This window comes from Physeter macrocephalus, chromosome 10 (assembly GCF_002837175.3).
Source record: "Physeter macrocephalus isolate SW-GA chromosome 10, ASM283717v5, whole genome shotgun sequence".
NCBI lineage: Eukaryota > Metazoa > Chordata > Mammalia > Artiodactyla > Physeteridae > Physeter > Physeter macrocephalus.
Genome location: NC_041223.1, coordinates 60,308,619 through 60,336,126, shown reverse-complemented (window position 1 = coordinate 60,336,126; position 27,508 = coordinate 60,308,619). Strand labels below are relative to the sequence as shown.

General features: G+C 36.1%; 1 protein-coding gene across 6 annotated transcripts; it reads right to left on the bottom strand.

The window, feature by feature from the left end:
- Positions 1 to 1,816: 1,816 nt before the first annotated feature.
- Positions 1,817 to 27,166, bottom strand: PNISR (PNN interacting serine and arginine rich protein). Of its 6 annotated transcripts, none has more exons than XM_007101127.4 (13): positions 27,060 to 27,166; positions 19,881 to 19,961; positions 17,609 to 17,727; positions 15,966 to 16,154; positions 14,371 to 14,594; positions 12,720 to 12,891; positions 11,168 to 11,358; positions 8,038 to 8,175; positions 6,765 to 6,864; positions 5,981 to 6,034; positions 4,731 to 4,901; positions 2,403 to 3,489; positions 1,817 to 2,156 (listed from the first exon to the last, which is right to left on the bottom strand). In XM_007101127.4, exons 3-13 carry the CDS (start codon positions 17,694 to 17,696, stop codon positions 2,126 to 2,128), a joined length of 2,445 nt encoding a protein of 814 aa, XP_007101189.1. In that variant the 5' UTR covers positions 17,697 to 17,727; positions 19,881 to 19,961; positions 27,060 to 27,166; the 3' UTR covers positions 1,817 to 2,125. The 6 variants fall into 6 exon arrangements, with proteins under 6 accessions (XP_007101189.1, XP_007101188.1, XP_023975064.1 ...); XM_007101126.4 differs by lacking the exon at positions 27,060 to 27,166 and adding an exon at positions 26,769 to 26,874; XM_024119296.3 differs by lacking the exon at positions 27,060 to 27,166 and adding an exon at positions 26,769 to 26,874 and having other exon boundaries at positions 17,609 to 17,723.
- Between the last annotated feature and the right edge of the window lie 342 nt (positions 27,167 to 27,508).

The following is a 27,508-nucleotide window of genomic DNA, read 5'->3' as shown; positions in this document are numbered from 1 at the left end:
GTGTGGTTTACCCCCATTCCACAAAAACAAGTATGATTAATACACTAGAAATATTTGAAAAGAAAACCTCTTAAGACAGTTTTTATTAACCAATCCAGACCAATGATTGTCTCAAGAAATTAATCTATTAATTTTCTGGTGGTATCATTTTAGAAAAGACTTCATAACCAAATTACACATCTAATTAACTTATGTATAAGTTTTAGCATTCACATCCCAAATCATGGAAGCCCTATTTATAAAATCTTACCATTCAAGGTAAACATACTCCATTAATGTCAGTAAAATGATGAATTCTCTAAACTGAAAACCCAAATATCTAATTATAATACTGATGTATTTACTAATAATCACATACATCATGACTATGTTTTTAAAAATATCTACAGATAAAGAAGCTTGCATATTATGGCAGAGTAAATCAAACTGTCAAATGCTACTTTTGGCTCTAGTTCATATCTTGCTTAAAAATGTGCATATCATAGCCAGTAGACTTTTTCTGTAGAATTTTATTCTGAAAATATTATTTCACTTGAGATTGATCTAAAAAACATTTTTAGATATGAAAATGTTATACAACTTATCTATTACAAATTAATCAGATAATTCCGCAATTAGGTACACTGTGTTAGCTCACCTACATAAAAAATATTGCACATTTTCCTTTACTTATCTCAGATGTGACTGATGTCTAAACTATACAGAATTCCAAACTGTTTAAAAGTTATTGTGTGAAATGTCAACTTAATAAATATCAGAACTAAATGCACTGTAAAACAATCATTTTGGTAAACATGCATTTATTCACAGTTGATTTCCTCTAGATAAATGCGTTAACTGCTCAAAATTATTTAAGAACCTATGTAGAGGTACAAGAGCACACTATTACAAGTCTATTTCTACCTTCATTTTGAGGAAACACTGATCTTGGCAAAAACCTGGTTTACTTTAAAATGAACTACTGCTGGTAACAAGGCATACTCTAAAACTCTTGTGACCTGCACCTGCTTTATCCTTTTTAAATTAAAATTTAAAAGCATTTGTTTTCAAAGATTCATCTATTGTGGCATAAGTGTGTAATACTATAAAGTGGACCCTAAAAGCATTTCAGTTGAGCATTTCAGTGCCTGCAGAGCCTTGTTTTACTCATAAGTTATGATTCCTTAAACTGTTGGACCACTCACTGATCATAATTTTAAAAAACTGACAAAACCAAATCATTTTAATGTTATGAAACTGACACAAACCTGAATAATACAGTATTCCTCCACTGAGCTGAGGTCATATTATACTTTAAAAATATAAATAAATATATCAAATTGTGAATTTTAATTCTATAGTAACCCCAAAGTGTTTAAAATATGCTTTAAAACAGAAGTGGGAAACTGCAGAATATAGTTCCAGACTTGCACTGCTGCTAGTGTCAAACACAGTAATTCCTTATAAATAATTCTAATGGTGCACTGCTCTGATTGATTCCAGCAATTTCATTTTACAGGAGCGAACCATACTTTATACACACAGAGAACATATTACTTGAAAATCCCCCAAACAGGAAGAAAAGTTTAGAAAGCTGTCAAATGCTTCCAAATGAACGTAAAGTTCTATTTCTGGCCCTCTTCTACACCCTTATAGTTGAAATTTGACAAAAATCCATGGGTACAATTTACAGATTTTGACAAACTATTAATTTAAAACCATTTTCTTTGGGGGAGATGAGAGGAAGTACCTTTAAAACCTGTTATACAAAACTCCAGCTGCCTTTTTATAAAAGTACGTTCCTTAGATTAAAATCATAAAATTAATGTGCAAGAGGTTAACAAAAATGAACTAAAGAGCTTTATTGACATCACAGTACATTCAAGAATAATTTTAAGAACATTACAGCTGAAAGAGAATGGCATGTTTATAGTCTTATTATGCACTATTTTTTGAAAAAATGTAATACAAAGAAATCCTATTAAGTAACTTGGAGCAGCATTTGGAAAAAGTACACCTATTTACAGATTAAAAAAAAAAAAATTCTGGTTTCACCTACACAGCCACAATGTGCCTCTATAATGAGACAAGCCCTTAAAACTCATGGAATTTTTTAAACATCATGGCATTCTTGCCACATCATTCCTCAGCGTTTACGACGGGGAGGGGTTGTTGATCTGAAAAAAAGAAAGGGAAAAGATAAAATTTAAAAATAAAAATGTATTTTATACTAAAGAATCTGCAATTTTTCAAATAAATAATATTATATAGGATTTCTAAAATTACTTAAGACTATGATCATTTATCAAGTACCAAACTGAGTTCATTAAAGAGAGAGAGAGAAAGGACACTTTCAACTTTGCATAAATTCAGTCAATTTTTTTTTTTTTAAATCAGACAAAATACTTTAAAAAGTATACTACCTTGATCGGGACTTAGACTTGTGTTTGCGGCTTGCCTTCTTACCAGACCTTTGAGATTTCTCCATGGATCGCGATCGACTATGTTTAGGCTTCTTAGCCTTCTTTTCTTTGCTACTTCCTGGAGATTCAGAACTGCTCCTTCCACTAGAATCAGAGCCTGAATGTTTTTTACTGTCTTTGGTAGTACTTTTCTTACTATCCTGTCTAGAATCATGTCTTATGATTTTAACAGATATAGAACCACTCCTAGAGAATGTTCTTTCACTTTCTCGTTTCCTCTTTAACCTATCATCCTGACTACTGAACTTAAAATCTTTTTCTTCCCTTTTTTGTTTCTCTTTTCTTTTATCCTGTTCACGCTCCCTTTCTTTGTCTTTCTTTTTCCTATCTTTATCTATACTTCGACTCCTCTCTTTTTTCCTCTCTTGTTCTTTAGCCTCACCTTTATGCTTATGACTGCTCCCACTAAGATTTCCACGTTGATCATCAATTTTACGCCTATCTCGACTCCTACTGCGACTGGACCGATTGGTTCGCCTATCCCTTGAGCGACTTCTACTTCTACGTCTCTCTCGGGAAGGACTTCGATTTCTTCGTCTTTCTCTTTCAATGCTAGTTCTATTAGACCTCCTCCTATCTCTAATCTTTACTCTAGCCCTATTGCTCTCTATTTTAATTCTGCGAGAGTAACTTCTACTCCTACTACGCCTGGCTTTAACTGTTGGCGATCTACTCCTACTATGTCTCTTTTTTCTTTTAGGAGAAGAAGATCGGGAAGAAGTGCGACTACTACCTGAGCTAGAACTGTACGAAGAGCTAGAGACAGTACTACTAGTACTACTACTTCTGCTATTGCTACTGGAACTACCACTACTGGAACTTCCTGATCTACTCCTTCCTTGTTTCTCTTTTTCTTTATGCTCTTTTTTTGGTTCTAAAACTGATGTAGTTTCATTTGGAGTCCTTTTCTTTTCATTAACCACATCACCATCTGCTTCTCTTGCTTCTAGTAGTGATAAACTGTTTTGCTCTTTATGGATAAATTCATTCATCTCTTTTGTAACCCTTTCTGTTTGTTGCTTTTCTTCTGAAACAGAAAAAGACAAAAACAGTAAGAAAGGCAAACGTGCAATGAAAAAACTCCCATGCTACCAAATTTCAAGCTACCAGACTACAAAAATACAGCAGCACTGTTCAACAGAAACAGAATGCAATAAGCAATTCAGGGTTTTTTAACAGCTACATTTAAAAAGTAAAAAGAAACAGGTGAAATTAATTTTCATATTTTATTAACCCAACATATAAAAATATTATCATTTCAACATATAATCAGTTAAAAAGAATACTGAGATATTCTGCTTTTTTTTATGTAAAGTCTTTGAAATATAGTGTGTATTTTATATCTATGGCACATCTCAATTTGGGCTGGCTTCATTTGAAATGCTCAATAGCTACATGCAGTTAGCTGCCTTCCTGGACAGTACAGCAATAGAGTACCGAAGTGTAGAGGTACAATAAAGCAAGTAAGAAAAGATTTCCCCCTTTTGTACAATAAGGCAACTTGAAGGTAAGTAATTTATAGGAAATTTTTGGCTGTTAACTCTTAATAATTACTTCTCAAATTGTCCAAATAAGATTTTTCAAAAAAGAAATTCTAAATAAATATTATTTCATTATTCCTAGTATCATTATATAAACTAAGAACTGTACACATGTACAGCATTTTACATAAAAAACCTTCTAAAAAGTCCTCTATTATCCTTAAATATGCTAGCTACAAATTACTTTTCATTGAGTTTACAATATATTTCCCCTTTCAAAAGCCTTTTCATTTTAAGAACTTTTTTTTTTTCTTAAAGATTTTTTGATGTGGACCATTTTTAAAGTCTTTATTGAATTTGTTACAGTATTGCTTCTGTTTCATGTTTTGGATTTTTGGCCTTGAGGCACGTGGGATCTTAGCTCCCCGACCAGGAATCAAACCTACACCCCCTGCATTGGAAGGTGAAGTCTCAACCACTGGACCACGAGGGTAGTCCCGTTAAGAACTTTAATAAGAAATAAAAATACACGAAATAGCTTAACTTACAGCCAATGGAACTAATGTCTCCCAAAACAAAACACTTTTATAAACTATAACTTTTTACAATCAATTTTGACTTTAACTTTGATAAAAACTGCAAATGAGCCAAAAAACCTTAGTTTCAGTTACATCACATATTATTTATAATCTAGCCTTTGATTCTATCGTTTGGTATTTTTAAGTTGGTTATAAAATAAAAAGAAATATGAACAGAACTGCACAAACATTGAGTCTAAAAGATATACCTTCCATCTGTTTATCATGTAACAGCTGCTGTTCTTTTTCTTTTCTCCAAAAAGCTTCCTGTTTTTGCCGGATTCGGTGCCGTAATTCCTCATCATCAGTGTCAGATGACTCAGAACCTCGGTCGCTCCTCTCATCTTCACTGTCTCCTGATCCATAACCACCCAGTCCACCTGTGTGCATAAAGCCCAGTCTATCATATGTAAAAATTATTCTACGCACTAAAAACTTTTTAAGGTCCGAGAAGAAAGCGCATTTCTTTTTTCATTGCCTTTTCTTGGAAGAATATGCTTATTCGGGGTGGGGAGGAGTATAAACTACAATGCTTAAGGAGAACACAGAATCCTCAAGAAAACTGATACTTAGTATCTTATCTTTCAAGAATATTTCATATATTTCTCACCATAAGGGAATCTTGAAAATGACTGTCTTACTGTCCATGCTAACCAACAAAGCCATTTAATAGGGCAGTAACAAAGCCTTACTAAAGCATAATCAATTCAAACTACCTTACTCAAATTTATGATGATCCTGAAAATATTTCTAAAATTAACTCTTTCATTGTTCAAAGCTTAGAAATCCAAGGGATGCTAAATATTTTTTTCCTAACAAAGTTGGAATACTGTAATTCTCACTGATACAAAAATGGTATGGTGCTAAAACTGCTCCCCACCCTGAAGTGATCTAAATAGTAATCATAACAAAATCACATGGGCATTTGGTTTTACCCATTTCTGTTGACCCTCACAAATATTAATTTGAAATGATGATGTGGAAAAGGCAAATTCAAGCTCTTATATACTTGATAATATATCATGCAAATTGCAAATTACAAACACATCACTACTATCATGCTGTAAGATAAACCCTTTCCTCTACGTAAAACTTGACTTGCTGCAACACAATCTAAATAAAGGTCCTTAAGAGCATTAGTGGATAGGTTTTTCCCTAAGGCATGTAATAATTCTGAAAGTGAGCTTAAATGCTATCATGGCTAAATTATGAACTATTATAACTTGTACTAATAAACTATGAATTAGCCACCACATTTATAATAATCCCACTGTGAATGCTTTAGTGTTTAAAAAAAACAAAAAACAAAAAAAGCAAACCTTTTAGAGGCTATAACCCTAAAACCTAAATTTTATAAACTGTGTAGGACTAGTACAGTTTCAAAACAGAACACGTAGAGAGACAAGGTAAGTGTGATTTTTCCCTTTAAGGCCCTCTCACAAATAAGGAGAATACTTACCGAGTCCAGTGAGGGAAGCCAGTGCACTGGACTGTGCCAGCTGTTTTGCAGGAGCTTTGTATCACATCAACAACAGGAACAACATGTTAACACAAATAGCCACGATTTCATAGTCATGAGAGTCTATGGTATTGTTAAATCTACTACTATTGCTGCTTTTTGGGGAGAGAAGAAACATTAAAAACATAACATTCATTTTAAACCAGTAGCATGTCTGGCCTTGAAATTATAATTCTGCTGTGAGCTGAAATTGGTTGATAATGAGGAAAAATGTTGACCAGTACACTGGTATTTTTGTTTTTGAGGTATGGCCCATAATTTAAATTTTTCTTTCAATATACTTTTTAAGTGTTACTAAAAATATGGAGGGGGGAGGGGACATTAGCTGCTTCTTTAAAAATTATAAGTGGTAAACTGTGAAAATTCTGAAGGTTCATAATTCATTAGGCAAACTAACTGTATTAGAAATCATATACCAATACCATGGTATCTATATATATAAAAAAAATCAGGTGAAATTGAACATCAAGAATTTTCCACAATACATTTTATAGGACAACAGCAAAATTGCTAATCTGTGCTCAGGTAGGTTGGATAAAACAAAAATATCTGTATAGTTTTTAATATGGTGCCTACAAATCTAACCTTTCCCAAAGAGTTAAAACATGCAAGAGAATATTCAAAATCTGCTAGTAATTCAACAAGGACAACAAAAAAAGTCCAAAGTAGCCACCAAAACCAAAAGACCCCCAGAAAAAGAGAACCAAGAACACCCACAATATACCTTTCGTTGCTTTCCGGTGTGCATCTTTGGCTACATAATAAATTTCTTCATCTGTGACATCCAGCAGAATTTCAGTCAGAAGCATTTTTGTCAGCAACATCTAAGGAAGGATATTTTATATGTTTTTTTTTCTAATTTATTATAGTTACTGGTACAGTTTGACATTTTCAAAAAAATTAAAAGGCAAAGCCATTTTATAAAACATTTTTAGAGAAGAGATCAGACCAGCTATTCCAAGGAATAGAGTATCTTGAAAATTATTATATTATCAAAACTTTAAAAATTTTTAAATCATGTAGATTAAAAAACATACATATGAATTTATCTGTATAGTAGAGAAACTGAATTCTAATTCTAGAGACAAAATATTTTTTTAAAGTCCCTATTAATAAAAGTTTCCACAAGTGTTTTGAGAGGAATATCCCTTCATTTAATAATATTAGTAGTAAGCAGCACAATACTAGTTTCTTATGTCACTTAGGAACTTATATTAACCCTCAGCTCAAAGTAAAATTTGAGGGGAAAAAAACAAGGAAAATAACAAAAAGGCAGTCATTCCATTCTGTGAGATAAGGTCCTTTTTTTCTTGATTACTATAGCACAGCATACAATAGACTTGAAGTTAAGAGCTGGATTCTACCACGGGTTTGGCTACCAACAGCTGTTCCAAATGTGGGCCTCTCTGGGATTCAGATTACTCATCTACTAAAATAAGAGTATACTGAATCAGCTTCATCTAGACATTTCAAATATCACTGGTCTTTCAATATGAGAAACGCAGCACATTATATTCCCAATCTCAGAAACTGACAATACACATTATAGACACTGAAGGCTTTGAGAAATCTTGCAATGAAGAAATACGTTTAACTGTGTTCAATCCAGTGCTTCCTAAATTTATTTTTCTATGCAGCCTTTTCATCTTTTTCAGTATTCAAAAAACACACTTTAGAAAAATAATAAATAATAAATGTTCTCTTGGGTCTCATGCAGTAAAACACCATTTAATTAAAAATGTGCTTAAATAACTGCTTTATAAGCTGTGATTTCGTATTATGTTACTTGGATTTTGCAGACATTATCACCCAGCAAATATACATTTTATAACTGTTTCACAAGTTCTCTCTCAAGTTTAAGATAGCCAACCAATAATTTAAAAAAATTATAAACAAAATAAACCCTATAATATAATGTTGCATGTCAATTATACCTCAATTTAAAAAAAATTTTTTTAAGCCTGTACATGGTAAAGGTAAGAAATTTAACATTCTACCATTTGATACTCTTTCTCTTCTTCGGTCATTTCTGGTTCACTTTGATCTTCTTGAGGAACTGGAGATGGACTTCTGGTGACTTTTCCACTGCTTGCGGCCTCCACATTTTCAGTGTCTTCATCTTCCTCATCACTATCCTAAAAAAATAATAGCACTTTCGGGTAACCCAAATTCATGCTTATAATATAAAATAATTATCTTATATATTCTATTTTAAAACCCCAAATTAAAGTCTATGAAACAGATATATAAAAATTAAATTTCTCTAAATTACATTTTTGTGCTATAGATTTCATTTGATATTTAAAATGTTACCTGAGAGGAAATATTAAGACTACAAGATGACTTACGAGAATCAATTTCAATTATTTTTCAATTTTTTTTCCTTAGTTAAGTTTTACCTTATTTTATAAATAACTAGAAGCACATCAAGCCCCGAGACTGATTTAATTAATATCCATTATATATGATGGTCCTGACATGAGTGGCATGTAGAATTTTGGATAAATGCACCACAGTCATATTATTCAGTGTAATTTTTACAGCTGTAAATGTAAGCTATTTACCTAAAATCATGTGACTTAAAAATCTAAAGTCAGTTTCCAGATCTCAGCTGGCTAGTGAAATTTGCTTTTTTAAGCTACGTAACAGACAGATAAGCAAGAAGTGAGGTCTACTTCAGATACAGGAAATACCAGCAGTTTGTCTCTCTGAATGGTTTTAGGTTTTCAGTATCCAGATAGCATACCTTAAAAAGGGGACTCTTCTTTAGGCAAAGAAGTATTCCATAGTCACTCTTAACAATCCTACTAAGTAAAAGACAAGGTGATCACCTAAATACAACTATGGAAAGACTATTTGAACCAGGGGAAGATACATGTGACACAAGTCCAAAGGCATCTGGGAGGAGAGGGAGGATAATCTCCAAACAGTTTTTTGACACTTAAAAAAAAAAAAAAAAATCAAACCTGAAAATCCACTATTTCATGTAAAGACTGAATTTTTTTTTTCTTTGTTAAAGATAAACTTTAATAGTGGCAGCCTGTTGTTTCTTACTGGTAATAACACCCAGAATAAAATCACATCTTTGGCATGTCTGTTTTGTTAAAAAATAAAAGTAATTTATGGCACTCATGGAATTTAAGCAAAGCCAATCTGCTTAAGTCTAGTTAATTTGCTGTCCTTGAGACTTATTTCTGAAGCAGAAAATGGCCTTGGGAGGAAGAACCATTTCCTGAATTGCATACTGGCCAGTGCTGTGGCTGTCATACCACCTAGGAGCATACTGTTGCTAAACAAAAAAATTTCTAAGCCACTCATGCCATCTAACTGATGGAATTTTTTTTTTTAATATTTATTTATTTTGACTGCATTGGGTCTTCATTGTTGCGCACGGGCTTTCTCTAGCTGCAGCAAGCAGCAGCTACTCTTCGCTGAGGTAGGTGGGCTTCTCATTGCGGTGGCTTCTCTTGTTGCGGAGCATGGGCTCTAGGTGCACAGGCTTCAGTAGTTGTGGCTCGTGGGCTCAGTAGTTGTGGTTCACGGGCTCTAGAATGCAGGCTCAGTAGTTGTGGCGCACGGGCTTATTTGCTCCGTGGCATGTGGGATCTTCCCGGACCAGGGCTCGAACCCGCGTTCCCTGCACTGGCAGGCGGATTCTTAACCACTGTGCCACCAGGGAAGCCCACTGATGGAGATTTAAAGAGTTAAAACTTTATGTTACTTTCAGTGCCTATGTCAAAAACTATGAAAGTTATTACATCCTTTGGTGTAAGTATAGTTTTGTTTTATAGTCCATCACTAGGGAGTTAGCTGTACTACAACAAAAGAACACAGATTTGTTCTTTGAGTTGTTCTTGAGTCAAGGTAAAACCTATTATCTAGCACCCCAATGAATAACTTCTCTCTGGAATGAAATGTTTTACAAATTTGCTGTCCCCTTTCTCCTTACTACCCTCAACAATACATACATAAAAACAATCTCCAATATACTTACTGAAAGTAATCTAAGGACATTACTCTAATACTTTTTTATAAGCTAAATTAATATCTATTTATTTCAATACTTTTTTAAAATTGAAGTATAGTTGATTTACAGTGTTTCAGGAGTACAGCAAGTGATTCAGTATACATATATTTTTTTCAGATTCTTTTCCATTAAAGGTTATTACAAGATATTGAACAAAGTTCCCTGTGCTATACAGTAGGTCCTTGTTGTTTATTTTACTTATAGTAGTGTAAGTACTACACTACTGTTAATCCCAAATTAAGTACTGTTAAGTACTGTTAATACCAAATTCCCGATTTATCCCTCCCCCCACCCTTCCTCCCCTTTGGTAACTGTAAGTTTTTCTATGTCTGTAAGTCTATTCTGTTTTATAAATAAGTTCATTTGTATCTTTTTTTTTTTTTTTTTTTTTTGTGGTATGCGGGCCTCCCACTGCCGTGGCCTCTCCCGTTGCGGAGCACAGGCTCCGGACGCACAGGCCCCGGACGCACAGGCCCCGGACGCACAGGCTCAGCGGCCATGGCCCACGGGCCCAGCCGCTCCGCGGCACGTGGGATCCTCCCGGACCGGGGCACGAACCCGCGTCCCCTGCACTGGCAGGTGGACCCCCAACCACTGCGCCACCAGGGAAGCCCGTATCTTTTTTTTTTTTAGATTCCACATATAAATGATATCATATGATATTTGTAAATTGTAAATGTAAACTGGTGCAGCCACTATGGAAAACAGTATGCAAGTTCCTTAAAAAAACTAAAAATAGAGTTACCATATGATCCAGCAATCCCACTCCTGGGCATATATCCAGAAAAGATGAAATCTAATTCAGAAAGATACATGCACCCTGATGTTCACAGTAGCACTACTTATAGTAGCCAAGACATGGAAGTAACCTAAAGGGCCACTGACAGATGAATGAATAAAGAAGATGTGGTGTGCATGTGTAATATTCCATATACACACAATGGAATATGACTCAGCCATAAAAAAGAATGAAATAATGCCATTTACAGTAACATGGATGGACCTAGAGATTATCACACCAAGTCAAATAAGACAGAAAAAGTCAATTAACTTTTCACACAGATATCACAAGGAGTTTTATGTCAGGAGTGTCTACTTACAAATTTACTTCTCTGAGGTAAACGAGGGCCATCTCCTCCTTCAGCATCTTCTGCAGCCTTCTTTTCTTTTTTGGACAATTGTGAACGTTGTTGTTCCATTCTTTCTTTCTCCAACTTCTTCTGCTTTTCACGTTCCATTTTTTCAAGACCTTCTCGAATCCAAGCTGGAAGAGTCCTGCGTTTTACTGCATCTGTTTCAGGTGGGACAAAATATTCGTTAAGTCAGCTAAGTAAAAATCGTAAATGCATGAGTTTCTTATTCTTAAATTTCTACAATCTTCGTAACTTAAAAAAAAATAATTCTGGTGTAGTTTGAGTGCTAGTGACAAATACTATCGTTCTCCAGCAAGGCAGTGGTAATAAAAACAATCCACTGAACGTAACGCTCTTCTTTAAAATCATCACTTTTAATACCAAGAGTGAACACTGCCTTAATGGTTATAATGTGGCAAGGCAAAAGGGAAGTCCATCATCTCATTTAATCCCCAAAAGCCCTAAAAGAGCACTACTATTACTCCATCTCTTTTTAAGCGAGGAAAGCGAGGCTCAAAGAGATTAAGTGATGTGCTCAAGGTTACAAAGACAATAAGTAGTGATGTGGGCTAATTTCAGAGCCAACTGTTATACTATGCTGCTTTCTAAAATGTGAAAACAGAATTAAACAAAACCACAAGCCTTCACAGTAAGAATTCATTTGAACTAATATTATTACTTAAGTTAAAACAGAAGTTAGAATCTTCCTAAAATGTCTACTTTGTGATAAAAAAAGAGAAAGACTTAAATGTCCATTAAGTGCTAGATTTGGATTTCCAGATAAAAAGGAACATACATATGTAACTTGTCAGTTGCAATAAACTAGTTCTATTAAGTTATTTAAAAATTAAAATTTTGGGCTTCCCTGGTGGCGCAGTGGTTGAGAGTCCGCCTGCCGATGCAGGGGACACGGGTTCGTGCCCCAGTCCAGGAGGATCCCACATGCCGCGGAGCGGCTGGGCCCGTGAGCCATGGCCGCCGAGCCTGCGCGTCCGGAGCCTGTGCTCCGCAACGGGAGAGGCCACAACAGTGAGAGGCCCGCGTACCGCAAAAAAAAAAAAAAAAAAAAAAAAAATTAAAATCTTCTGCCAAAAACTATGGAAAGTGAAATAAAGAAATTAATCTGACAGCAGTATTATCAGATGAACTGAGAGTGAAAAGAGTTCATAGAGAGAGAACAAACAGGAGGTTTTAAAGGGGGAACTGATCATATACTGGCATAATGTAGCTATCAACATTGAAGAAATATCAACATGCTATGGTCACAATAAATTTAAATTTCATCACAAAATCTGGAGTTTAAAGTAAAGATTCATTTTAAAGAAAAATATTCAAAACTTTAAAGATTTTAGATAGCATCTTTTTTGTAATTTTAAGGTTTATGACTATAAAATGATAGGATTTTATAGTATCGTTTCCTAACATATCAGGGTATTAGAACAATTTAAGAAAATAAAACATCCTTTTTACATGATCAAAAAATCATGCCAATTGTGGTTCACTAAACTTAAATAGCTACCAATTTGTGGTGGCTCCTGCTTCACAGGAAGTGCAATAGGTGAGCGCTGCCGATCCCTGAACGATGATGGTCTTTCTCTTCGATTCTGGGGAGGTGCCGGAGGTCCTGGAGGTCCTGGTTGCCAATAAGGAGGATGAAATCCACCTTGCGGTGGACCAAAAGCAGCCCCATGCTGAAAGAGTATTGCAGTTTATTTTTCTTCACATTAATACAATATACTCTCTGGGACACACGTGTGTTATGAACTGGGACAGTAGAAATCCATGTGTGCAGCAAATCCAAGAATTCCATGGTTCTAACATCCACCGATATTTCTGTAGCCCCAATAACCTAGGCTTACTTTTCTTAAGAAAGATGAAGATTTTCTGCCTATGTAAATGCAAAGAGCCATATAAAATCCAGCTGATAATATACTATATTCAAGAAGTATAAAAAAGGATATATAAATGAGCTTTTTCATTCTGAATCCATTTATAAACTAATCCTTCCACTACCAAGAAATCAAATAAATGTCAGTTTTTCTGTAACTAGAAAATCACAGGAAAAAAAAGTTTTAAATCAATTCCAACTTCCTAGTTATAAACTTATTTCTATCATCTTGCAAGAAATATCTATTTTAAGCTAAGATAAAAGCTACTGAATCATTACATTATATATTTTTTCTGTAATTTTGCCATTTTCAGAGGCTTTTCTAAGCCAGATAGATGCCAACAGAGCTCTTTGTCTTGTTAGCATGGGGATCTACCAAGCAAATGTTGTGTAAGTAGAAGCTCCCCACTACTACATTTTTTCAAAACAAACAGGAACTGTCCTATCTGTATACCAAATATTCATATACAAAAAGTATCTGAATATGTATAAGAGTATTACTGTCTCGAGATGAAGACTGTTTACGATTATGCCCATTATCCATACAATTAGTGAAATAACATATGGGTTTTTTCCAAAATTTTAAATGATAGCTCAGTTTAAAGGTAACGATTGCAATCAATTATTTCAAAATGACACCTAGCACTATAATTTAAGGGTAGACCCTGGCAGAGTGATGAGAGAAAATATAGCCCCTCTTAATGACACTATTCCCCATAGAGTTCTATGTCCCTAGGAATGAATTAGATGCTACAAAGAAAATTATGTACAATTCCATTAACATGTCATGTCAGAAAGGAAAAAAAAATGACAACACTAGAAAATGTCTTAACTCTACATAGCAGAAGGAATTGCATTTAGGAAGATGATCTATGTTCTTCATGTATTTTATTCATGTCTTAACCATAATCTATTTTTGATAAATAATGTATTCAACTACCGTGCATTTTCTAAACTTTATTTAATATTTAAAGGTACCATCTTGAAATTATAAATTAGGAAACAAAACATCATATAGCTATTGCACTTATACATTTTTCATTTTATCCAAATTTCTCCCTAACAATCCTTTATACCATTTTCCTAAGCAAATCAAAAACCAGAAAATAAAAATCTAATGATTTTAATACTCAAAAACTGATAACTTTTTTGAGACATAATATGTGCTTATCTGTACAAGACTGAAAAGTGAGACACATATCTTAGGTACTCTTGATGAGACACCTCCAAAGAATGGATTACGTGCACATCTACAAAATTAAAGCAACAAAATATCTTTCACCTGATAGTCAAACTGGTTCACTGGCCCCACTGCAAAATTATCGGGTGGTCCACCAAAGTTGTGATTGTTCTGGTTAAATATATGCCTGTTGTCAGGGGCAAATTCCCCACTGTCCTGACTGTTGCTGTCTTCAGAAGGAGGAACAATGTCCATTGGGCCTGGTGTTGGTGGCATCCATGGCTGCTCTGGAGGGGGGTGTGGGGGCTGCTGATGCATTCCCCATTCTATTCAGGATTTAGGCATAAAAACATTCAACAGGGGTTATAACAAAATCAGCACACATCTTTAAGATCTCAAGAAAGCTACATTTTTCAGTAAAGAAACAGATTAAAAAATTTATGACTTCTTGGTCCAATTTCTTTTGCATATCTTAAAAATAAGCAATGAATTAATCTAATAAATAATTCGAATGAGCTAACTTCCACTCTAATTCATATCCTAAACAAAGGGAAACCAAATGCCCAAAATTATTTTTAATGAACATAACAAAATCCAAAGCAATTTTCTGTTGAATTTTTCTATTTCTGTTCAGTAACAATACCATAAAAATAATACCTTGAGATTTTTATATAATTTCTTTCTTCCATGAACACATTTATCCTCACAACATCCCTGTGAGGTAGGGAGAAATCAGGTACTATTTTTGCCAATTTCAGGAAGGGAAACTGAGGCACACAGAGGTAAACCACTTGCCTGGGACACAAAGAACACCAGCACAGTAAAGGTGGGGAAGTGGGAATGCCAGGGTGAATCACTGATGAACTTAGGAACCAAAACATTTTCAAATGTGGGAAAATTTGGCACAGACTCCAGAAAACTAGAAATGAACTACTTCCCAGTATTAAAGATTAGAATATTCGCTATTCTTTTAAAAGTGATATTAGAGGATTACTTCCTGAGTCTTCCATTCTTACATTGAGAAACAATAATAAGTACTAATAAGGAAAAGGAGCTATGACTTCACCATTTGCATAATCAAAATAAGATTCACCTATAAAAATGTGAAGTGACTGTTAAAAATAATAACACAAGTCATAGAAAACTGAACTAGCATCAAGGAACCTAATCATACTGTGAAGTAAAAAAGCAAACAAACAAACAAAAATAAACAGATAAAAACTTATGGAAGATCTTCACTATCTGAAAAAAAGGGAAGAGAGAGATGGGTGGATGGAAGGGGCAGAGTATATTTGACAGACTAATTTGTCACATAGTGACACAATTTTTCTTTAATTAGAGACTAGACATGTTTTGCTCTGCCAGTGCTGCTGCTGAAAAGGCCAGAGGTTGCAACAGAGAGACATAGAATGCTCTCTTCCCTAGATGCCAAGTGAGGTTTCCAGTGTTCCCAGCCCCTGTCAGCCTAGGAATGAAGAACCAAGAAAAGAATCAAACTGAGTGCCACAATGCTAGCAGATGAGTATAGAATAATTTTAACCACAAAATTTCAAGGTCAAATCTTAATTGAAACTGCCTCGTCTTTAAGAAGCATTAATTTCAAGAAGTCATAAAACTAAGCAAATTAAACAAATTAATTTTAATCCTCATTTTATTTTAAAAATAGTCCTAAAATTTGGAAAACATAAACAACAAACCTGGTTGCCACATTCTGTTAAAGTTCGAATCCCCTTGGAAATTCCCATGATTGTTTGGACCAGACTCCATTGTAGACATATCTTGTCCATTTGGCATCATTCCTGGTGGTTGTTCTACCATGCTTTGCTGTCCTGAAGCTTCTCTTTGGGCAATCCAAGCTTGAGCCAATGCAGCCCAGTCAATCTGGCCTAACATAATTTAACATAGCAGAATTTGGCATTCAGAATGTAGGAGCTAAAAGAACAGTGCCTCTATGTAAAACAAGCTTCTCAGTTATTCCTTACTATAGATTTAAAATATTACAGAATGTTATAGTTGAAAAAAATACAAAAACATAACCCATATTCAGGCTACAAAATAATAAAAATTACTTAAGACATTCAGAAAATTACTTAAGACATCCACAAAAACACTCTTAACCAATTTCTAATATTAACTCATAAGAAAATTTATTCCCTGCACCTTAAGTTTACTGAATTTTTTAAAACTCTTATTCCTTTTTTAAACCACTATAAAAACAACTGATTAACCTCACTCTTTCTCTAACAGGTCCCATCCAGGTCTACTCTGGATCCTATATACCTCACATGAAGATAGATAGCTATTCTTGTTCCTTCTCAGTCACCCTTCTTTAGCATCTTTAACTCCCTTCTCTAGTCAAAATATATCTCCTTAACAACTTCTTAGCCATTCTTTATTCAAAATTCATTGTTTCTGCTGTCTTAAAGTTCCTCCTTTCATCAAATATCTATAGTTAACATTTTAAGATCTAATTCTATTAATAAAGTAAACAAAGTAGATTAAGATAGTTTTTTACATCTCAGTTTAGCAAAGATTAAATAAATACATTCTCATATATTTTGATGAAAATGAAGTTAAACTTGACAATGTACATCTAAAACTTTTGAATGTACAACTGTGATCTATCAAACCTAGCTCTTAGATTTTTTTTTCCTAAGAAAATAATTGGACAATAATGGTACATATACAAAATTATGGGAATGACTTCAAAAGGTAAAAAGTCACAATCTATCATCTAAAAGTGGATTTATTACAGTACAGTCCTATAACAGAATGCTATGTAGCTATTAAAAAAAAGAAAAAGGATAAGATTGACCCAGTAAAGGCAGGACAGTGGAAGGGGTCTTATCAGTTAAACAAAATTGGCTATGAATTAACCACTGCTAGAGCTAAGTAATAAATGGGGGCTCCCTATACTTGTTTCTACATCTGTACATGCTTGAAATATTCCATATTAAAGAGAAATTTTAAAATGATAGAGCATACCATCAGTTGACTATGATCTACATAGAATTTTAAGATTCCGAATTAACAAAAGTATGATTAAGCAACACATTTAAGAAAGACTTTCCTCTTCCTTTAGAAAACAAGAACTAAATCAGTTTTAAAAATATTAAAATCTACATAAAGCTTTCTACTCTTTGAGGAAATCTTCCAAAGGGAAATCCCTTCCCTAATAGGCATGCTAGGCAAGATTATGTACAAGAAAAAATTAACATCTGACCATAAAATGATCCAATAAACCAATCCCAACTCTACCTCCCTTAATTCCAGTGCCTATGTCCCACTCATCTCTATACAACCCCCTCCCCCACTCCCCAAATTCAATTTGTTTCCTTACTTGGATCCTGCTGGTGCTGGAATGACTGCATCCATTGTTGTTGATTCAAGGGCCATTGCTGCCAAGGCTGTCCTCCTTGATCCCACATCCTGACTTTTAAAGTGTATCTGATTTTCTGTCTTCAACAAAATAAACATAGTTTAAAAATGAGAATTCTTTAATGTTAAAGCTCACATATCAGAAATTATTATATGATGATACATTTATGTGATCAGAACTCTAAAATTCTGCTCAAAAGGTTGCCAAAGGCAACTGGAATTTTTTAGTTGGCAAGCAAGAGTAGAAAATTTCATGTTAATGCTGATGTCAAGAGTTTGGGAGCAAGCACAGCTCTATTCAATTTAGCTCAAAAGGGGGAAAAAAATCTAATTTTTCCCAATATAACTTTCTGGAAATGTAATTATTTTAAAGATTACCAAAAAAAAGTGATTTAGCCTCCCTCAAACCAAGGCTTACTGAAGAGGGTAACCAAATAGCTCTAGCTAATGAAGGAAAACTCTTCCTTATAAATTATAGTTAATGAATGCAGAAGGTAGAAAAGATTTAGAAAATTGCCATACTGTCAAACCTAATAAAAACAGCTGATTCAGGCAATCTTAGAAGAAAAGTTGATGGGAAATCAAAAATTCAAAGGTTGCCAAAATATCAGCCCTACAGATTATTAAGTGTCTCCTCACGAGATACAAAATTACGTCCCCAGAATCACTATGAATATTTTCACCAAAAATGTTTACCTGAATCCAACTGAGCTTTCGGCTCTCACTTGCAGTGTAAAGGAATTATTAGGGGACAAAGGTACTGGCCAAATAGTATCAAAAGAAACAATCAGACAAATCTAGAAGGTGAGACAGTCCACAAGACCAGGTATGTTTTCTTTCCTTTTTTGGGGGGGGCGGGGGGGCGCATCACGCAGCTTGTGGGACCTCAGTTTTCTGACGAGGGATTGAACCCGGTCACGGCAGTGAAAGTCCGGAATCCTAACCACTAGACCACCAGGGAACTAACCGAGACCAGGTTTCTTAACATATAATTAACATGGAAAAGTAGAGGGGAAAAACATACATGAATACCTATTAAGTCCAGGTGATGAGTATGGGGGCAGAGGGGTTCATCACACTAGTTTACTTACCTGTAAACTAGTTTGAAAACGTCCATAATAAAAAGTTTTAAATGCTTACAGTCATTTTATCTCTGTACTTCATCCAACACTGATATACAACCCTATTCAAGAACCAATGACACACATAGTAAGCAGAGTATGTTTCTTCATTTTTGTACCCCAGGGCTTAGCACATAGCAAGCATTAAATAAATGTTTACTAAATGAATCCTTTCAGACTGACCCTTTCCTCTATTCTAAAAACAATACAAAACTACACCTTAGTATTTATTGCAAGGTCACAAAAAGTGGGAAAGCCAGATATTAAGGAAGTAACAGACACCAAATTTAATACAATTGGCTACTACAATCCAGGCTCTTAGAGCTTCCAACCACAGTCTTTGCAGCATTCTCAGAATGTTATAGTTCTGTCAATGGCAGATCCTGACCTCTCAACTGAAGAACACTGTGAATTAGGAAAGATGCATTCCTTTGTTATACCTTGTTTACTTATGAGTCAAGTGCACGTATCTTCTAGTTGTATTAATATATTCTATCATAATGGGATTATTAGAATATGGCAAAATAGGCAGTAAATAGTACCACACTTGAGACCAACAGCTGTACTGGGTATCAATTCCAAGCTAAAAATACTTCTTTTTCTAATCTCTCTTCCGATTTTCTCTCTTCTTTTTTTCCTCTCCTCTTTTCCAACTATACTTTTTTTTTTTTTTTTTAAGATGTTGGGGGTAGGAGTTTATTAATTTATTTATTTATTTTTGCTGTGTTGGGTCTTCGTTTCTGTGCGAGGGCTTTCTCTAGTTGTGGCAAGCCGGGGCCACTCTTCATCGCGCTGCGCGGGCCTCTCACTATCATGGCCTCTCTTGTTGTGGACCACAGGCTCCAGACGCGCAGGCTCAGTAGTTGTGGCTCACGGGCCTAGTTGCTCCGCGGCATGTGGGATCCTCCCAGACCAGGGCTCGAACCCGTGTCCCCTGCATTGGCAGGCAGATTCTCAACCACTGTGCCACCAGGGAAGCCCTCCAACTATACCTTTAAAGCCCTTTAAAGACCAATAACTCATTAGCACTCTTGAAAACTTTAATTAAAAGGTAACAAATAAATAAATAAAGAGGAACACCCAGAAGAAATACCAACTGCTATTTTGACTGACCTCAGAGGTTCACCTTCTGTTCAAAATTTAGGTTGATTCAGAACTACAGCTTGGAAGCATAGCAGCAAGATTACTTATGCCCTGAAAAAAAGAAAAAAAGTGTATGTTTGCACTTAAATTATGAAGAGCTATTTGAACTAATAAAAATAAATTCTAGAGATGCAACACAGAAATGTGATCATCTCCAAATTAATTTGAACTTTCTCTTCCATTAATTTTATAATGAGAAAAGATTTACCATTCTAAAGTTAAGGGAAACAGGTACATCAGAAATGAGAAGGCAAAGCTTTAAAAACATTTTTCTTTCAAAAATATCTTTTTTATTTACTTGAACAATTCATTAACAATACAAAATAATGTCAAGCAATTTAGGAATTGTCATATATGCTGAGAAAAAAAGGAACAACAAACATTTTAAAAGATTTCATCCATCTGATATGAACTTAAATGGTACAAATAAGGTAATAAATTCAGATTTTTCTATGGAATTCTAAGTTTAAAAATTACATCAGCAAGGTGAGAACAATTTGTCCCTCACACGGTTTCATCTTCTTCCCATTAGATTAATACTTTTTTTTTTTTTTAGATTTTTTTGATGTGGACCATTTTTAAAGTCTTTATTGAATTTGTTACATTATTGCTTCTGTTGTTTTTATGTTTTGGTTTTTTGGCCATGAGGCATGTGGGATCTTAGCTCCCCAACAGGGATCAAACCTGCACCCCCTGCACTGGAAGGCAAAATCTTAACCACTGGACCACCAGGGAAGTCCCCAGATTATTACCCAGATTAATACCTTTTTAAAGCTGATAGAAAGACAAATGTATTCATCTTTTTACCTTCCAAAGGTACCAGACAGCTTCTTGCTGTCCTAAAGCAAGTGACCAGCAGTCACTAAACAACAAATGAATAAACGAATGGTCTATAGGTTCTTCTTTCTCTCTGTTTACTTTTAAAGGTTAATGATAAGAAAGCTGTTGACCTATATACAGGAGAACCAAAAAAGCTGGTGTAAGCAGAGCTTGCTATGTTTTCCAAAGCTCTAATGGCACATCAGAGTTCAGTGCATAGATTTTTCTGTCGTAGGTTGTAAACTCATACAATGTAGGCATCATAACTAGCTCTATACAGTGCCTACTGGAGTTGCAAATAGATGTGCACACAATAAAACCACTTTAATGATGAAAATGATGTATATTGACTCCCTATTATCATTTCCAATACATAGATTTACTTTTCTAGAAATCACTCTAAACTAAGTTTCTTTTACTTACTCCTGTTTAATGGTTATCACGGCCAACGTTTTCAATTCCCCTTTTAAGTTTTCTGATTACCACTTGTCACCTAGACTTAAGAATACAAGCCCTGGTTCATGATGCCTGCCTATACCACTCACCAGCTGTGTGAATAAGGGAAAATTAACTACTCTCCAATCCTTGGTTTTCTCATCTGTAAAGTGGTGAATGTAATAAATGTCTACCTCATAGGGTTATTGTGAGGATTAAATGGGAAACATATAAAAACTTGGCACAGAAAGCTTCAGTAAGTAGTGGTCAGTATCACCACTAAGACTTTCTCAGTATTGTTTTTGATAGCACTCAAGTTTACAGCTGGGGGTGGGGACAGGTGATCAAGCCAATCCACTTCTACTCAATTCCATTTTCTTCTCTTAAAGCAAAGACTTAATCCAGATTTCACTTTATCTCTGGAATGGCCCTACTTCTCACAATATCATAGGTTGCAGCTTTTATTAAAACAAAACAAAAACTTCCTACGCACAAAGAGGTTTTACTTGCATATTTTCAAGAGTGATCTGTATTATTTGTAGCCATTTTTCTGTTTGTTAAAACCAACCGCTTCTAGTTTTACCATGCTTTCCAAAGCTCTTTTCCCCCTAAAGTTTTTATAGAAGGTATTATTCAAGTACAATGTTTGATACACTTAGGCTGAGAAAAATATGGAAAGGATGTGAAATTGTGAGAAACAGAGCAGAATAAAACGCAGCAAAGAAGGTAACAGTAAAAGTCAAGGAAGTAAGAAGTTAGAAGCTATTTAATAAAATGCTTCAATTAAATCTGCAGTGAGAAACTTTATTTGGCTACAGAGGGTGTGTTGAACAAAGGTGTAGGTAAAACACCAAATGTTCAGTCTTTTTGGAAGACAAGTTAGCATTAAAGTATTTTATCAAAATTGTAAATAATCATCCCTCTGACCCAGCAACTCCACTTCAAGGACTTAAAACCATGGATGAGCATACACACCATGTAACTCAAAAACCTGCAGCATGTCCGTAACAGTGAACATCTGCTTTCAGTGACACTCAAAGGGCAGTAGGTGAGATAAGAGTGAACCATACAGTGGACTCCTATTCAGCCATTAAAACGAATAAGGTAGACTTTTATATGCTGACATACACTGATGTACGAACTGTATTATGAATTGTATAGTGAAAAAAATTATGTGATACAGGATGAATAATGATGCCACTTGAAGTTCCTTTTTTTTAAAGAAGAACACAATTTAGTATAGAAAATTCCTAAATTACCAAAAAACCTCTTAAAATTGGTAAGCTCTGGAGAGGGAAAACAGAGATGAGTTAATTTTAATTTTTTATTCTCTATCTTTCTATATTCTTTGAATTATTTAACCATGAGTGTGTATTTTTTTAAATAAATCTACTACAGATTTTTAAAGATATGAAGAATCAGGAAGCTGGTCATGAAAATCTTGGCTCAAACGAGAATATTCTTGAGGGCAGAGGAAATGTCTTTATAGTTATTTGAATTCTCCAAAGTGCTTTGCCCATATTAAGTGGTAAAATATTTTACTCATTCACTGAAATTTATTACCAAGTAAATATATTAATATTCAACACTGAAGATGACACTCTAGTACTGCTACTCTGACTTTATAACATCAAAAATCAATTCCAATTTATTCATTCTTCCTTTAGCCTTAATTTTAAAGATTCTTAAGCTCCATTTCTCAAGTTTAGAGAAATGTGATTATTGATGAGCCAGGCTACAAGACTTTACCTTTACAGGGTTAAATTCATTGCTATTTCCTTGGAAACAATTGGGATTTGGGAAGAACAGAAAGATCAACAACCAGGGTTTGCAGCAGATTATGCACATTATCGCACAGAGCTATAAAAATCTAGTTTATGAATTTGACTAGTGTTATGGATTGACTTGTGTCCCCCTGGAAGATATGTTGAAGTCCTACCTCCACTCCCATTAACTGTGAACATGACCTTATTTGGAAATAGGGTCTTGGCAAACGTAGTCCAGTTAAGATAAGGTCATACTGGATTAACGTGGGTCCTAATCCAGTAATGATTAGTGCTTTTAGAAGAAGAGACAAGACAGGGAGAATGCCACATGACTACAGAAGCAGAGACTGGAACGAAGGGTCTACAGCCAAGGAAAGCCAAAGATTGCTGGGAACCAACAGAAACTAGAAAGAGGCAAGGAAGGATCTTCCCCTAGAGCAGAGACAGAAGAGAGAAGAAAGAAAAGAAAAGAAGAGAGAGAGCGAAGGAGAGCGAGAGAGAGAGCGAGAGAGAGAGCGAGAGAGAGAGCGAGAGAGAGAGCGAGAGAGAGAGAGAGAGAGAGAGAGAGAGAGAGAGAGAGAGAGAGAGAGATGGAGAGAGAGAGGGCTGTCGAGCACACATGCATGAACCTACCAAAACCTTTATTTCAGTCATATCTGTAGCCTGGAGAACTGTGAAAGAACAAATTTCTGTTGTTTTAAGGCCAGTCTGCGGTAATTTGGTACAGCATCCCTAAGAAACTAACACAACCAGAAATGACTGTCATTTATCTTATTTCTTAGACTCTATATTCGAACATTCATTGCTTTGAGGTTCTTAAAATTACTTGCTTAAATGACAATCATTAATATTTGCAAAAGTCATCCTAGACTGTGTGACAGATAAATGAGAATGAAACTGTAGTGCTTGTTCTAAAGCCCTTAAGCATCAATTGCAAAATCAAAGAAATACAGTAACACACCCATCCTTTGGTGCATATAATGAAATGTTTCTCACATCAAACACAAAGTTCAGAAACCACAAAACGCAACAATCCTCTTCTCCCCTGCCATTTCAGTCTTACACTCCAGGTAATGGATCTCAAAGTCAAAAAGAATTCATTTGGATCAATTCAGATTAGGTGGAAAGGGCACTAACGAAGTTAATCTTGTAATTATTTGAAATGTAGTAACCTTTTTTGATACTTGATGTGACATGCATTTTAGTATATACTGAAATACTTTGTAGTCTGCAGCTCAAGGTAGTCAAAAAATATTGGAGAATTGAATACTTTGGTTATAGATACCAAAAAAAAGTTGGTAATTGAAAAATAAATTTGGAAGAAAAAAAGGAAAAAGAAATGTAAAAAGTCTAAAGGAAACAACCCCTCAGTGGCGACAAGAACACTTATCTTGGTTCTAATACCATTCTCTAACAAAGGAAAGGAATCAGGGATCATTAGAGAAATAGCTGATTCTTAGAACTGGGGCAAGAAATATACAAAATGAGCCTGGAGCATCTTGTAGTGCCAGGAAGTAAGAAGATGCTCAGAAAAAGGGGGAGGGGGAAGATGGGGGCATGTCAAAGGTGCACAGTAGACAACTGAAGGAGCTACCAATGTCCAAAACTGGAACAATCTGGGCAACAAAATAAAGTAGTACTGGATTATAACACAAATTATGACATAAATATCTATTGAATCCTTACTGACATAAATAAATTGGAGGGAAGAGACAAATCTTCCATGCGGAGGGATTCCAAATAAATTATGTAGATACTCCACCCTAAAGAAGGGAGAGCTTAACTCTCCACTCCTTAAGTGTGCTTCGTGTAAAGGGACTTCCTTCCCAAAGAGTACAATATGGAAAGGAGGGAGTGGACAGAGGAGAGTAACTTTACGGTGGAGAAATTAGACAAACACTACCTCAAGCAGGTGATCAAGGTCAGTATCAACATGGTAAGTCATGTTCATATGTAGCCTTGATAGAATGTGATGAAAAAGGCTTTTTACCTCTGTGATCTTCTTCCTCAAGACCCCTAATCCCAGTCTTTTTTTTTTTTTTTTGCAGTACGCGGGCCTCTCACTATTGTCGCCTCTCCCGCTGCGGAGCACGGGCTCCGGACGCGCAGGCTCAGCGGCCGTGGCTCACGGGCCCAGCCGCTCCGCGGCATGTGGGATCCTCCCGGACCGGGGCACGAACCCGTGTCCCCTGCATCGGCAGGCGGACTCTCAACCACTGCGCCACCAGGGAAGCCCCCCCCAGTCTTATCATGAGAAAAACATCAGACAAATTCCAATAGCAGGTCACCCTACAATATCCCTGGCCAGTACCCCTCAAAACTGTCAAGGTCACTGTATTACTTTGCTAGGGCTGCCATAACAAAGTACCACAGACTGGGTAGCTCAAACGACAGAAATTTATTTCTTTATAGTTCTGGGGGCTAGAAGTCCAAGATCAAACCGTCATCACGGTGGTTTTCATTCTGGGGCCTCTCTTCTTGGCTTGTAGATGGTTGTTTCCTACCTTTGTCTTTAATGTGGTCTTCCCTCTGTGTACTGCTCTTTTTATAAGGACACCATTATAGCACACAGGGCCTACCCTAATGACCCCATTTTACTTCTTTAAAGAACCTATCTCCAAATACAGTCATAGTCTGAGGCACTAAAGTTAAGTCTTCACTGTAGGAATTTTCAGCCTGTAACAGTCATAGAAAACAAGCCTGAAAAACTGTCACAACCAAAGAAGACTAAGGACACATGATAATTAAATGTTATAGGGTGTTCTAAACAGGATCTTGGGCTAGAAAAAGGACATTAGGTTTAAACTTAGGAAATGTGAATAAACTATGGACTTTAAATAACAATAATGTGTCAATATTGGTCCATTCAATGTGACAAATGTACATGTACTAATATATGTACATACTAATATATGTTAACAATAGGAAAAACTCTCTGTGGGGGGTTGGGGGGTAGTTTATATGGTAACTCTGTACTATCTGCTCAATTTTTCTGTAAATCAGAAACTGTCCTAAAAAAGTAGTCTATTAACAACAACAACAACAAAATTTTAACATAGAGTCTCAATAAAGACCATCTTAAAAGAAATGATTTACTGTTACCTTACCTACAGCCACGTAACACCTTACAAAACACCTTCAAGGTCCTGGTTTTTGTTGCATTTGCCTTGCTGCACTCAAATCAGAAATTCCAAGTTTATTTTGTTGTTCTATGAATTAACCACCAACAACCAAAATGTGTCGAGTACTCATGATGTTCAGATGACAATAATATCCATCACAGGATAATAAAACTGAAACGCTGGAAGCTACCTCCTTCTTTCCCGAAGCTTACTTTACACATAGCGTCTATGACTTTAAAAACACAAGGTTAATACAAACTAAGGAACCTAACTGTAGTTAAAAGGACACAGTTGCCCTTCGCTGCGCCTGCGGAGTCGGAGGTGCACAGCAGAGAAGGTCCAGGTCCGGGCCCCCGCCTCCTCTGCTCCCCTGCACCCCCGCCCCATAAGGGGGTTCCCACTGCGCACGCGCAGTGCTTAACGGCCGGTCGGGAGCCCAACAATCACTCCCTTCTCTTCCTAGAGGGAACTCTCACAGTTAGAGGGAGAGGTCGCGAGCACTCTCTTTAATACGAACATTTCCTTTAAACCGGGAGCAGCGCCGTGATTCACCAAGTCGGGCGGACGCCACCGCTTTAAGGGAGATGAGGTTCCAGCGGACGCGCCAAGCAGCGTACGCAGCCTACGTGTTTAAGTTATGCTACCTTCGCCACGGAAATCAAGAAGGTTCTAATGACCCGGCAAGTCCCCACGCCTAATCGTTCTCTACCACTTACCCACTCTGATTCCGGAACACCGTATCGCCACCGTTCCTATAATACCTCTCCAACCCTTTCGATGCTTCTACTTCTTCGCGAACAAGACAAGATGGCGCCCGATTAGTCTCACCCGGAAGTGAATAATAATAACATCCGTTTGTCATCTGAAGCCATACTGTCCCCCAGCCAGGTCTTTGACCACGTGACTGTACCCGGTTAACATGTTTCGACGCCATTTTTGTTATGGGCAAAACCACCTCGACTATGTAATCAACACCATGCAAATGTCTGGACATTCCTGTACGTTACCTTTTAATGTAGCCAGCGCCATGCCCGACCCACTTTTATCTTTACAGTGAGCAGAAAGCCAAGAGTTTAAGTGTTCTGTACAAAGCGCGCTCAAAATTTTTACTTTAGCAACGTGATCCTCCTTCAAGGGGAGGTATGTTCCCTTCCGAAAAGGTGGCTGAGTTCGCGGCACTCCTTTCTGACTACGGAGGGGCCCCAGAGTCAAATGAACCAACTCCGCGTGTTGCTCGGTGCGCCCTTAGCCGTATTTCACACCGACCAGAGTCCGGCCCGAACTTCCGGAATACTCCCGACTTGGGTCTCACGGAGCGCCTCCGAGGGCTCCGCCTCCAGGGAGACCGGACGTTGGTGAAGTGACCGGTGTAGATGGTAGCTATAGCGGAGACCTTAGCTGACCCCCACAGCGGTCACTCTTTGTTAACCTCGAAAACATAGCGCCCCCTTCCGGG

Coding starts and splice junctions, on each gene's coding strand:
- PNISR (XM_007101127.4), bottom strand. CDS start 17,696: ATGTGGGATCAAGGAGGACAGCCTTGGCAGCAATGGCCCTTGAATCAA. Junction 16,155..17,608: donor CCAGCACCAGCAGGATCCAA/GTAAGGAAACAA, acceptor AAATTATGTTAG/GCCAGATTGACTGGGCTGCA. Junction 4,902..5,980: donor GGCTTCCCTCACTGGACTCG/GTAAGTATTCTC, acceptor TTATGCACACAG/GTGGACTGGGTGGTTATGGA.